The 13,038-nt window shown below is 32.8% G+C and overlaps 3 protein-coding genes across 3 annotated transcripts in view; 2 read left to right on the top strand and 1 right to left on the bottom strand.

Annotated features, from left to right (window-relative positions):
• Positions 1–4,397, top strand: part of Machr-b (muscarinic acetylcholine receptor) — a 53,548-nt gene extending 49,151 nt beyond the window's left edge. The window contains exon 5 of the mRNA XM_072003241.1: positions 128–4,397. Within this exon, the coding sequence (XP_071859342.1) occupies positions 128–2,382 (2,255 nt within the window). The 3' untranslated portion in view covers positions 2,383–4,397. The remainder of the gene's footprint in view (positions 1–127) is intronic.
• Positions 4,398–10,998: 6,601 nt separating this feature from the next.
• Pfdn5 (prefoldin 5) lies at positions 10,999–11,889 on the top strand. The gene is made up of 2 exons (XM_072003928.1): positions 10,999–11,323; positions 11,457–11,889. Exons 1-2 carry the CDS (start codon positions 11,119–11,121, stop codon positions 11,723–11,725), a joined length of 474 nt encoding a protein of 157 aa, XP_071860029.1. The 5' UTR covers positions 10,999–11,118; the 3' UTR covers positions 11,726–11,889.
• A 235-nt stretch (positions 11,890–12,124) lies between these two features.
• Positions 12,125–13,038, bottom strand: part of LOC139987548 (uncharacterized) — a 60,298-nt gene continuing 59,384 nt past the window's right edge. The window contains exon 6 of the mRNA XM_072003924.1: positions 12,125–12,678. Coding sequence (XP_071860025.1) covers positions 12,605–12,678 — 74 coding nt within the window. The 3' untranslated portion in view covers positions 12,125–12,604. The remainder of the gene's footprint in view (positions 12,679–13,038) is intronic.

Raw genomic sequence — 13,038 nt, forward strand, 5'->3', positions numbered from 1 at the left:
TTGTATTTCGCCTTAGGATTTCAGTACATACCAAGCTTGCAATCATAGAATTTTATTAGAATAATTTACATGCAATGTGATACCTTCTATGTTGAATTGATCTAATCGTGACACAATTGTTAAACAGGCACCGTCTCCATGCCATTCTACACGGTCTACGTTCTGATGGGATATTGGAATCTTGGACCCTTGCTTTGCGATTTATGGCTGTCCGTAGATTACACGGTATGCCTGGTATCCCAGTACACAGTATTACTGATTACGATTGATCGATTTTGTTCAGTGAAAATAGCGGCACGATATCGCAGTTGGCGCACGAAAAATCGCGTAATCTGGATGGTTACCATTACTTGGATTATTCCAGCCTTGCTCTTCTTTATCAGTATTTTTGGTTGGGAACATTTTATCGGCTATAGAGACTTAGATCCTGGCCAGTGCACTGTTCAATTTCTCAAAGATCCAGTTTTTAACACTGCTCTTATCATTGGTTATTATTGGACGACACTCGTAGTTCTATTTATTCTTTACGGTGGCATATACAAGACAGCTTATGATATGCAGAAGAAGAGCGAGGCAAAACAGCGAAAGATGCAATCCATGGTTGCTCTAAGTGCCGGTGCAATGTCTGGCATGGCAGGTCGTGCAGCAGGAATAGGAATATCGAAGACACAGAGCACTCTTTTGAGTCAGGATAAGCCAAAATTGAGTGCATCGGTTGAAGAAGGAACAGGTGGAGATGGTTCAGGACAGAAATCTTCCTCAAAGACTTCTGGAACTGGTGCAACCGATTCGACTGAAAAGCAAGTGTATGGAAGCACCGTTCCCACAGAGACAGAAAAATCAGAAAGATCTAGTAGTCCAGCGTTTGATTCCGACGAGGAGAGCACTATGGGTCCGGCTCAACAGCTCAGTAGCATCAGAAAACGATCCTCTCTAGCTGGACTGGTTGCTCAATCTGGCGCTCTTCCAGTTTTCTCGACTAATGGCCACTTAAATGGAATCGTACCTGCGAAGATCGACATGAACATGCAGTCGAAAAAGTTTCTTTCGGTAAACTCGACGTGCGACATAGGTACAACGACACAGAAAGCTCAGACATTGCCAAAGATCCAAGAATTGAGTCTCTTAGATACAGACAACGTTCTAGATCCTGACAAATCGAGTAGTCAGACGTTGACACCTGAACAGTCTCGCTGGAATGGTGATGGTCCCAATCAGCAGCAACCCTTGACCTCCGCTGAAACATCACCACCTACTCATCCTACTCGGTCTATTAGCAGCAGCCAACAAAATATTATACCACCGCCTACGCAATTTCAGAGTAGTCCACAAGTCTCTGACAGTCCTTCTACTTCGTTATCTGACAGACCTAAGTCACTCGTTGTGTCTTCTCACGGCACTGGTACTTACGACATTTTGACTGGCTTGGATGGCGGAGATTTGAGATACATGGACGAGAGTTCAGTAATTTTACCAAGTCCTTCTTACGAAAGTCCATCGTCTTCTTTGTCGTACAGCCTAGCGAATCCTCTATCGAGTGCACCGTCATCTCCAATTTTAGGAAACGTGTCTGCAGCGCCGAATACAAGTTTGTTACAAGCTGCTCTAATCAGAGCTACGGCGCAACAAGTCAACAACCAACAATTGGGTCAGAATAAACAAAGTCTGGCTCAACCGGTAATGTCCAATGCATCCAGTCAGACGCATCCTCCTCGTGTATTCATCACTCAGAAATCGAACGCTGCTTCTCAGACCTCACCAACCGTTAGCAAAGTACATACAGAGGTTACAGTAAAGGCGAAGGACACGAAGCAGCAGCCTGTGACGACTATTGTCAGCACACCTACAGTGGAAACTTTTAACAGCGCGATGAATCAGTTTTCGGATCCAGATACGAAGGTCAATCCTCCTCAGAATTCATCTTCTAGCGGTAGCATGGTTCCAACGATCTCTGGTACAACAGGAAACGAACAGGATCCAAAGAAACAATCGAAGAAGAAAGATTGTAGAAGCAACGAGGAAGGTGGGTCCAGGAAAGATTTCGTGAAGACAATTGGCAAACGTTTGAAGACGAAGACGCAAAGAAGGGATCCTTTATTAGGACGACAGAAGTCTCGAACAGAAAATAGAGCCAGAAAAGCGTTTAGGACGATATCTTTTATTCTGGGCGCGTTTGTCGCCTGTTGGACACCGTACCATATTTTGGCGCTAGTGGAGGGTTTCTGTTCGAACAAACCGTGCACGAACGAACATCTATTCATGTTCTCATACTTCTTGTGTTACACTAACAGTCCTATTAACCCATTTTGTTACGCCTTGGCCAACCAGCAGTTTAAGAAGACTTTCACGAGAATATTGAAGGGTGACCTGCACATGACGTAAAAGAAAGGATAAAGATGGAAGGAGACGAGGAGGAGATAGAAGATGTAGCTTGGAGGTGAATATTGCGAAGAAGAAGGCCTTCCATGATTAAATACCGAATTATATTTACACACCATGCTTATGGTCAAATTGGAGAATAACGTAGTAGACAGTTTAAATACAGATGAGTCGTGTACCGTGTGCTTCATGTATATAGTGATAGAGGATGCGTTGGTGTAGTTTTAGATCGCAGTCAAGAATGTACATAATGTATATGTATGAATATTTGTTAAATTCTTGTGCAGAAACATGCGTAATAAGCAACATGTAGAAAAATAACGTATTTAGATAGCTTTAGGTAACTGTGCGTATTACAATAATAATCGCTACGATAAGTGCTTCAATATATATATATATAGATATATAAATCACCGATTAAGTATTCTTTAAAAAGGAAATACAGATATGTAAATCTCCTAGTTTAACGAACGATCGAATCGTTCGATAAAAGGACAGGAAGTAAGATTATAGAAAGACATCGATTTAAAAAAAGAAAAATATCACTGCATCACGATGAATGTTCTCGAGTTAAAGACGAAAAGCTTTAATTATTCATTTTTGCGGCCAATTGTATGTGGTGTTATTGTTACACGAGCCTCTCGTGCGAATATTATGGTTTCATATCTTCAACGATAGAGAAATATTTTTTACGAGCAACGAACCAGATGGAAATAGCTCGTTTCGAAGAAGTACCAAACAATCAAGGATTTTATTATCTATGTACACACTGCCTTGGGGTGGCCTACTGTTACGCGGGCCTTCTTTCTCCGAATTCAGTTACATTTGGTGCTGTCCTCGCGAACGAGCGTCCACGGATTTCTAATCGATAACGTTTCCTTTTAAAATATTATGTAAAACGCATTGACTTCATCGGATGAAGTTTTCAGAGACTCATCGATGACATTGACATTACCTTCATTTTAGATTTTATAGATCGAAGAGGATTCTTTCTTATGCAAAAAGGAATTTTGCTTCTCTTTAGAAATTAGATATTTTGTTGTACTTCTTTGTAGGTATTTTAGTTGAAGATTTCGAATGGTCGAAGGATGTTACAGTTTTCGAGTAACAGAATGATCACGGAATCGTTAAAATCGCTTGAAACTTTGAAAAAATTATCTTAATAATATTTATATAACAAAAGATAAGATCATTACAGTTTCATTTTTTAATTAAATTACATTTCATCAAAATGAACAAAGCGGAGGCTTTTGAGCGGTAATGTACATTTCACAAATAAATCTAAAAATGATTATGTCAATGTCATTTATTCATTCGTAAAACACTAATCGTAATAAGCGACGCAGTTTGTATAAATCAACGTAACCATCACAGCATATACTTATATAAACTTATTCATAATAGGTTCATACATTTTACATTTTATTAATCTTCTTCTATCCTCAAATGCTAGTTATATATTTTTTGTGTCATAGAAAATATTGAGATGCTCTACCTTCGTAAATTTCAGAAGAAAATCGGAATTTTATGAAACGTTTCGTTACTGTTTTGGCTGAGTATGCTTTCTATTTAAAAAAAAGGCCATATTAATGAAACTTGAGAAACAGGTGAAATTGGTCTCGTGAGACTAATCCATTAACGATGTACAACTTTGATACTGTTAATCGAGCTTTCTGATACAATCACTAATTAAATAAAGACAAAACATTAAATCCAAATTCCTTTCCAGATATCATGCTTTAAGAGGAATATATTTTTAAATAACGTCTATAGAGTACGACATAAATCTTACATAAAGTTATCACGGTTATCACCGAATGGAATTATTTCCTTATATAAAAGAGGAAAAGAAAATTCAAACGTTAACAACGTAAAAAAGAACGTCAGATTGATATTTTTCGCTGTTCTTCGTAAAATGTACGTTGTGAAACTTACTTTTATAATAGCTTTTACGCAATATTGTATTAAGCAAATGAAAAACAGGCAATATTTATATTTCCCATGATTTAATCATTTCCAAGCGTTTGTACCTTTTTTACAAAAGTGTAAGCATGCAATTATCTTGCACGGTAATTTACGTAAACTACAATTTGCTCGTAAAAGTATAATTTTCGTGTTTCGTGAACGTTAAACGTGATCGAAACAAGAATACAAACGTGAGTCACTTTATATTTTAAATGATTGTACGGCGGCTAATGTAATTATTGTAACCCTTGTTAGAAATGATACGAACTCGATTTCGTGTAAACGCGAAATGAAAACACGCGATTTTCTAACTACATATATCACATTCTGATAAATAATAAGAAAAATAGGAAGAACATACAATTATCAAAATTTCCTATTACATATTTATTTCTGTATCGTTTTAACTTATATTTCATTGCATTTTATAATACTAATTTGTTCTTAACTATATTAATATTTTTTACATTTCGCGAAATTCACTGCCAATAGCAACGGTCGTTCCATTTCTTTTTCATATCTGCAATTATTTATTTCATCTAGTTAGGGCTGTGATACCTGATGAATCTGTTATTTTTCATCCTAATCCCTTTGGAATTCTGTTATATAACAAAATACATGTCTGGAGGAAACTATGTTTGGAAAAAAGAAGAGAAGGCATGGAGCAAGTTACTAAAATGTCCAGTCGAATACTATACACAGTACACATGTATGTACAATATATATGATATTAACAATAAGCCAGAAAACGTGTTATATCATCTTCCTTTCCTTGAAGTACATCAATATATTATATTAAAAATATCTAAATAGGAGTTTCTAGATGGCAAAAGAAGATGAGAGCGAATAGGATATGCTTGTTAAAATGTCAATTTTTTCAGAAACTCAAAATACATGGTTAGTGTATAACACAAATAACAAAATAGATCGAAAATCGATCTTCTAAAATGAGAACGTGTAGTACCGTGCAAAAGTGTTAGATGTTCATGGTGAAAATAAAATGTATATTCATAAGTTTATTAAACAAAATGTATTCATACGTTTACACGAACAAATGTATTTTATGTTATGGTAATCTAGATAGATTATTTTGTAATTAAGGACACTCGACAGAGCTGATCGAGAATAATTTCAGAACAAATAGTTGATTGCATTTCTTTGTCGGCCTGCTAAATTGATTAATGTGTTCATAATCTCATTTGTATTATGTTAATATGTTTTTGAACAGATGAGATGTAAAATTGAAATTTCACATCTTTTCAATAATTATTCTCATAATGTACAGGGCTTAAGCATTTCATTATTAACTGCTTGGAACATCAGAATTATCAAGCTGCAGTTGTTTAACATGGAACAACTTGACTGATTGAACGTGCAATGAGAGCACACGGCTTTCTGTTTTATTACTTTTTGTCGTAATCGTTTGGAATGAGCAAGCCATTCAGGCAGAATAACATAGAATTTGCATTGAGTATATTAAAAACGTTTCATTAGGACATTGTCAACTAACGAAGCACAATGACAGGAGATACTTGACTCAAATAATTAATGATTCTAAGCTAGAACGAAGACAGGAGTCACTCAAGTTTCGTATTTCTATGTTCAAATTGTTAGAATGTAAAAGAGGAACGAGAACATGTAAATCATTTAAGACTTTTGCACAGAATGACTAATTACCAGAAAGTTCGATGTTCGTATACATGCAGAATAATTAACATACTCGCTTCCACACAGCTGGCGTTCCAGCAATGATGTTCTTCTCAATATTCTAACAATTTCTGTGTCAAGGTACACGCAAAATAAAAGAGGAAAACAAATAATGATTGCTTGCGAGCTACGTAAACGTAGCGTGAATACATAAAGGTAGCATAATCAATAGGACATAAAGATACATAGAGAGTAAGCGTAATAGCATTAGAGAAGATTAAAGTTAATGTTTGAACGAATAAGAAGAAAATAAGCATGAGAAGCCTAGATGATAAGTAGACGATCGTCGTGGAGAAAGTAAATATCTTGCTCTCTGCAATTTCTTTCTGTGTGCCGAAGCTTTCATCGCCGTAGTATTCTTCATTAACGCCTACCAATGAAGCAGAGTCATTAAGAACGAAAAAAAAAAAAAAAAAAAAGGAGGAGACGATAATGAGCTATAAGACGTTAGGTACGAGCGGTGGAAAGGAAAAAAAGTCTCCACGTTTCGTCTCAATTAACAGAGATCGAAAATCAATTAAAACGTTCGTTTCTGGGTATAAGTGCTCGTCGTGTTTCTAACCATTAGAAATGGTTCGTGGTGTCTCCCGATGAATTTCACTCTTCCTACCTCAAAACAATATACACAAACACAAATATGAGAGTCGTGCTGCGGATCGGTTTTTGATTCGCTATGAAATATATGTACTGATATTTTATAAGATATATGTTGCTTTGCGTCATTAGGTTTTATATACGATTGATTTTGCGCCGAAGAAGTTTCTGTAACGTTAAAATTTGTATGTTATATAGAATTTTTTGACACGATATACATACATAAATATATATATATATACATAATTACTTTCTTTTAATAAATTGAGAAAATCTTGTTGCTTCTATCATTCACTATTGAAGTTACGTATTAATCAATTAATCACTTAGCTCTTTAATAGTACTTTTAAGTAAATTTAAGTAATTTAAGTTGTTTTTTCCGTGACTGATAGTTTATTGACTTGCAACCATTGACTGACTATATTGCGAAAATTACCTATTTATAATAAATTACCTAAGATAATTTATTACTCATTCTGTTAAAATTAATTCAAACAGTTATATTCAACTCTTATAAATGAGATTTTTAGTGTATATAGATCTTATACATTTTTGTTCTAGCATTATTTATAGAAACCATAAATTTATTAAAAACGTACAAAAAAATTAACGAGCTGTTGCTTGATAAGCACTTTGTACCAATATATATATATATGATAAAAAGAAATTGACGAAATATTACATTCTTTTAATCCAAAATTGATTAGTAACAAACACGTAAATGCTTCTTACTTCGTTAAAAAATTACTTTACTTATGATACTCATTTTTTAGGACAAAAAGATATTTAAATTCGCTCTTGAAAATTAAACTCATTTCTCTTCGGTTTCTAGTAAAAATAGAAAACTGATCTGCTACAAGACAGAAGGAAATATAATGTGCTTTCATGGACATCCTTGTCTATCATGGGATCAATGAAAAAACATTTCGTTGTAATTAAATTCTAGACAATACTATGCGTGCTCTCGCTCGACAATCTGATCTTCAACAACCCTTAAGAGCTAACAATAACATCCAAAATATATTAAATCTTGATTATCTTGGTTAAAAATGTTCTCTCTTTGATTGTGAATATGATAACAATTTTTTAAGTAAAGAAAAAGCATATCTACAAAATATATAATTGCATTAAAGGTTTAGAGCAATTAGCTTTTAAGGGTTAATTAAGGAAAAATATAGAGCAAATAATCTAATTTTATCACAAATACAATATCGCAAGCTATATGTACAATACGTACAATAAGATTAAAATTGAAAATATTAAAAACTTCTTGTACTTTGTCAATCACTAATGTCAACCGTATAAGTTAAGATATATTTGCATTTGACATCTTCGATCTTAATCTATTGCTTCTAAATAATACGGTTTATAATAATTTTAATATTTAACGTTAAATGTTGTTCTATAAAAAATTATATTATATTAAATTAAGTTGACAAACTCGTATAACGTACAATTTAATATACTGTACAATTCATTTTGAAAAGTATTGCAAAAAATATCTGTCAAATGTGAATGTATCTTGGAAGCGTTAAAAAACAGACTTTTCCAAAACCTCGCTGTTTTATTAATACACGGAAAGCAAGTCCAATAAACAAAATAATTGTTATTACAATCGTCATTAAATATGAATAGAAGTGCTTAAATGTCACGTGTCTGAAAGTAGTTCTATAGAGGAAAAAAGAGTTGTGTAATCGCCGTAGAGAAACTGTTCTTATTAGCGACAGTCAACAGTGTAATAAAGTGTGTGAATATATGTTGTATAATGAAATAGGACGCAAAACGAAAACGGACGCATCTATATCAAATCTGTACTAGCGCAGTAAAATTGTTAACATCGCACAGCTGCGCTTTCAAACGCTGTAATGTATATGACGCATGTTTATATGCTGGATTCTTAACAAAAGTTACATTCTACTTATTTGAAAGAAGAAACTTTGCCAGAGTGGCATATATGGCATTTATGTACACGGTGCAATAAAAATTATGATACATGGTATATTAAATGAAAAATAATGAAAGTTATGGAATAAATTTGAAGGAGGGACGTGTAATAGCTTGTGCTTTAGATAAAAGGATAACTTTAATTTTGAAAGAAAGAATAATTCTCTTTCAGGACAATCTTTGAAAGAAAATTTCTGGATGTACGAAAAATCTTATAATGAAGTATGAAAGAAGACATAAAATGTCTTATATCATTTTACAATCTTATTACGAAAAGAATTATTCCACAGTTCTGATTTATCCTCAGATGCACCCTGTACATACGTGGTTTAATATTTCTCAAGATACACAATTGATTACTGGTATAGTGGAGAAAAACTCGACATTGGCAGCTCAATCATAACCATATAAATAACGTAGTTACAAGAGTACAGTGACATAGTTATAATTAGATAGCAATTATTTCTTTTTAATTATTTATAATGCATTGTGCACGCAGCTGTACCGATGTACAATATCAATTATGATGGATGATAATGTACCTAGTTATTAAAACTAAATAAAAGATATATATATATATATATAACATATGCAGAAGCAGCTACAATAAAGTGAATAATGTGATATGATTGTAAAAATCTATTGTGCATAGCATTAATAACCTTCAGCACCGTTAACCATTCATAATATTTTAGCAGCTCTAATGTTTCGAACAAAAATGAAGATTCGTTTTAAATGATGACTACATTTGAGTAATAAAAGGTAATTTATTTAAGCAATAATAAATACAATATCCATGAATTTTTCATTTATGAACAACGAAGACAATGTTATTTCAGTAACACGTTTCTCCTTGTTTATTTAATATCTTAGTAGAATGGCAATTTTATTAAATAGATATACTTTTCGTATGCTATGTATGATAAGGAGAAGAATTCACTAAATAATACAAACTAAAAAAAAAAACACGTATTTATCATTAAATCGGCATGTAAATAGCTACGATAATAAAAATATGTTAAACCTTTAATAAAATCCTTTATTTTCATTACATAATTTCGTTTTGAACATGAAGTACATATACCAGTAAATATACTGTCTTCGATTTTCTCTATTAAATAAATGAATAGTAAATTCATTATTAACATTCAACTGGAATAAATTTGCAAATTCATTGTATCGAATTGGAATAATATTAATATCAAACCACAGAGAAGATACGTTAAGTCATAGCTTTTTCTTCTGCAGTTCGTTTGCTATTTCACTCACATACTCATGACACATCCACGACTTCTAGGCTTTTTTTCGGCGAAGATATCCGTATTTCACTTAAAGTAGGTTTCAGCGCGGAAATTAAAGATCCAAAGTGCTAAAGGAAAGTAATCTGATGCTTTCATTGTAATAAAAAGTCTGGCCATTTCTTTTCGTATTACGGGTCCCTACTTCGGAAACTCGGTGACGAGAAGAACGTGAATTACATACAAAATAGAAATGGCAGATTTTCGCCATCGAAGATAGATGTTTTCTCTTTATTATGAACTTTGAAACGTAATGAAAGGAAAAAAATATATAAAATTTTTTTGAGACACAAAAATTATTTTAAAATGAATGAAATGAATATTAAGATAAAATAATAGAATGAATTATATCCAACTTATAAAATGCAGTAATCATATTGCAACAGTCTATGTTGTTGTGTGGTTACTATTTTATACGTATGATTGCATTTTGTATACTTTTATTATGCACATTATTGTATATGTATGAAAATGATTTGTGTATATGGATAACAAATTAGTTCGACTTGCATTTCATTTTTTAATCAATTTACGGGAATGTCACTTTAAAAACATGTATAAAAGAGTAAAATTTAAACATTTATTTTGTCTGTCTAAAACAATTCCTATTCTACTTAAATTTTTGTTTTACTATTAACTACTGCTAATGTAGTAATGTTATTTTACGTCTAATCGATAAAGTAGAGAATGGCATGAAAATCAAACACCCAACCGGTAAGGTAGAGAATGGCATGAAAATTGAACACCCAACCGATAAAGTAGAGAATGACATAAAAATTGAACACCCAATCGGTAAAGTAGAAAATGACAGGAAAACTGAACACACAACCGGTAAGGTAGAGAATGGCATGAAAATCGAACACCCAACCGATAAAGTAGAGAATGACATAACAATTGAACACCCAACCGGTAAAGTAGAAAATGACAGGAAAACGGAACACACAACCGGTGAAGTAGAGAATGGCATGAAAACTGACCACGCGAGGTATAGGCGTCACAGCAAGTCTGTAATTATAATAATTTTAGCTGTATTACCATACCCAGATGTCGCCAGAACGCGCAGACGATTTCGCCATCTAGTAAACGCTTGCAGCAACTACATGTTAATGCATGTAATATATGAGTTGGGCTGTGCTGTTTGGCTCCGGTGTTTGACCGTTTTTGGTTATACAGCTGGAGTGCGTGTGTCAATCGTTTGTTTGCACATAGTTTTTATAATAAATAGTTTAAAATGTCAGAAATTTCGATGACAGAAGCGCCGCATCTGCAGAAAATAGATTTAACGACTTTAAATCTTCAACAACTCACAGTATTGAAACAACAATTGGACCAAGAACTCGGTGTTTTCCAAGATTCGTTGCAAACGTTAAAAATTGCTCAAAGTAAATTTCAAGAATCAGGATCATGCCTCGAGAAGATTTCCCCATCCATGGATGGTATAGTTACATTAGTATTCTATGCTCTAAATTCTAGTGTGAAAAATCTTTTTGATATTTAGTACTTTAAGGTTAGAAAATGTGAGAATGCTTAACCTGCTTCATTTTAGTAATACCATTGAATTTATTTTAGGTAATGAAATTCTTGTACCACTAACTGGATCCATGTACGTGGTTGGAAAATTGGTAGATACTAATAATGTTCTAATTGATATTGGAACTGGTTACTATGCCCAGAAGAAGGTGCCCGATGCAAAGGATTACTTCGATAGGAGAGTGGCTTATGTTACCGAGCAAATGGAAAAAATTCAGCAACTGGGTCTTGAGAAAAGTAAAATTAGAGATGCGACAGTGGATGTAATAGAAATGAAACTTCAAAATCAAATGACGAAGGAAGATTGAGAAAGCTTATAAAACAACAATTTTTTTAAATTATGTGTTTTGACCTAATCTGTTCTGTACTTTTATTGGTAATATCATTAAATTACATTGTTCTGTACTTTTGCTAAGCTATGATAATAATTACTTGACATTTTAAAGCAACATTAAATTTTATAGTGATAAGATATCTTAACTATCATTTTGTGATATTCACTTTCTGTAAATGTGCGTTATTTATTAATTTGTTGGCACTGCTTTTTGTTTTATGCTTATATACTTCTTCCTAATAAATAGTAAACAAATTTTATCACTATTGCAATAAAAGTAACAATTCTATATTTAAAAGTATAAACTATTACATTGCATATATATTTGATCAAGATGAGTAGATGAGGAATTTGTGTAAAAATAAGACGAAAGTAACGAAGGTGAATTATTTATTTGTTTTTCACTCAAGTAAAACTTCATTCACAAATAATAACAGCTTTTACCTAAAAACTTGTGATGATACAGTGTGGCAGTTATGTTTTACGGAATGTTTTACGGAAGAGGTATCAAAATCATTGTCAGAGGATAGAAAACACGATATAATAGTACTGAAATAAGTTCTCGAACACTTTGGCGCGACAAATCGTCGATCTAATACATAATATTATGACATGTTATTCAGGTTATAAATTCGTCTCGTTGCAACGAGACAGCGCAGGTCGCAATTACATATAGATAATTAGCTAAATTTTTATCCTATTTACACGAATAACATACGATCGATATTTATGTTAACGAAAAATTTTTGTCGCTCTTCCCTCGTCGCACTTAATTTCAAAATTTTACAAACAATTTGCCCTCTCATTTCGATACAGTCATATACGTATAGGGTGATTAACGGGTTCATCGTTGTTATCTAAAACTGCACAGCAACAGCGTAACTGCGGCATTCAAAAACCATTCTTTAAATTGTGTCGCTGCACCTCCTGAAACAAATAAAACAATACATACGAATTTATGACAAAATATATATAGAATATACAAGAAGATATAACTAGACATTAATATTCATAGATAGCTCTAGTTGTTGAATAATCAATCTTCAATGACACGAAGAAATTGTTGTTTTGCAATTAATAGTCTTTAAATTAGATGAAATATCAAAATATTACATTTATGCTTGTGCCGTTGTGTTGTGTATTCATATTGTATCATATAGATAAAAAAATTTTAAACATAGATAAAAGAAATAAAGTAATGCAAATGAAATGGGTAAAATATACTTGCGATATTATAAAGCTATTATTAAAAAAGGTATAGAAAAGTAAAAGTAAAAGAAAAAGTTA

The sequence above is a fragment of the Bombus fervidus genome, chromosome 5 (genome assembly GCF_041682495.2).
Source record: "Bombus fervidus isolate BK054 chromosome 5, iyBomFerv1, whole genome shotgun sequence".
Taxonomy (NCBI): domain Eukaryota; kingdom Metazoa; phylum Arthropoda; class Insecta; order Hymenoptera; family Apidae; genus Bombus; species Bombus fervidus.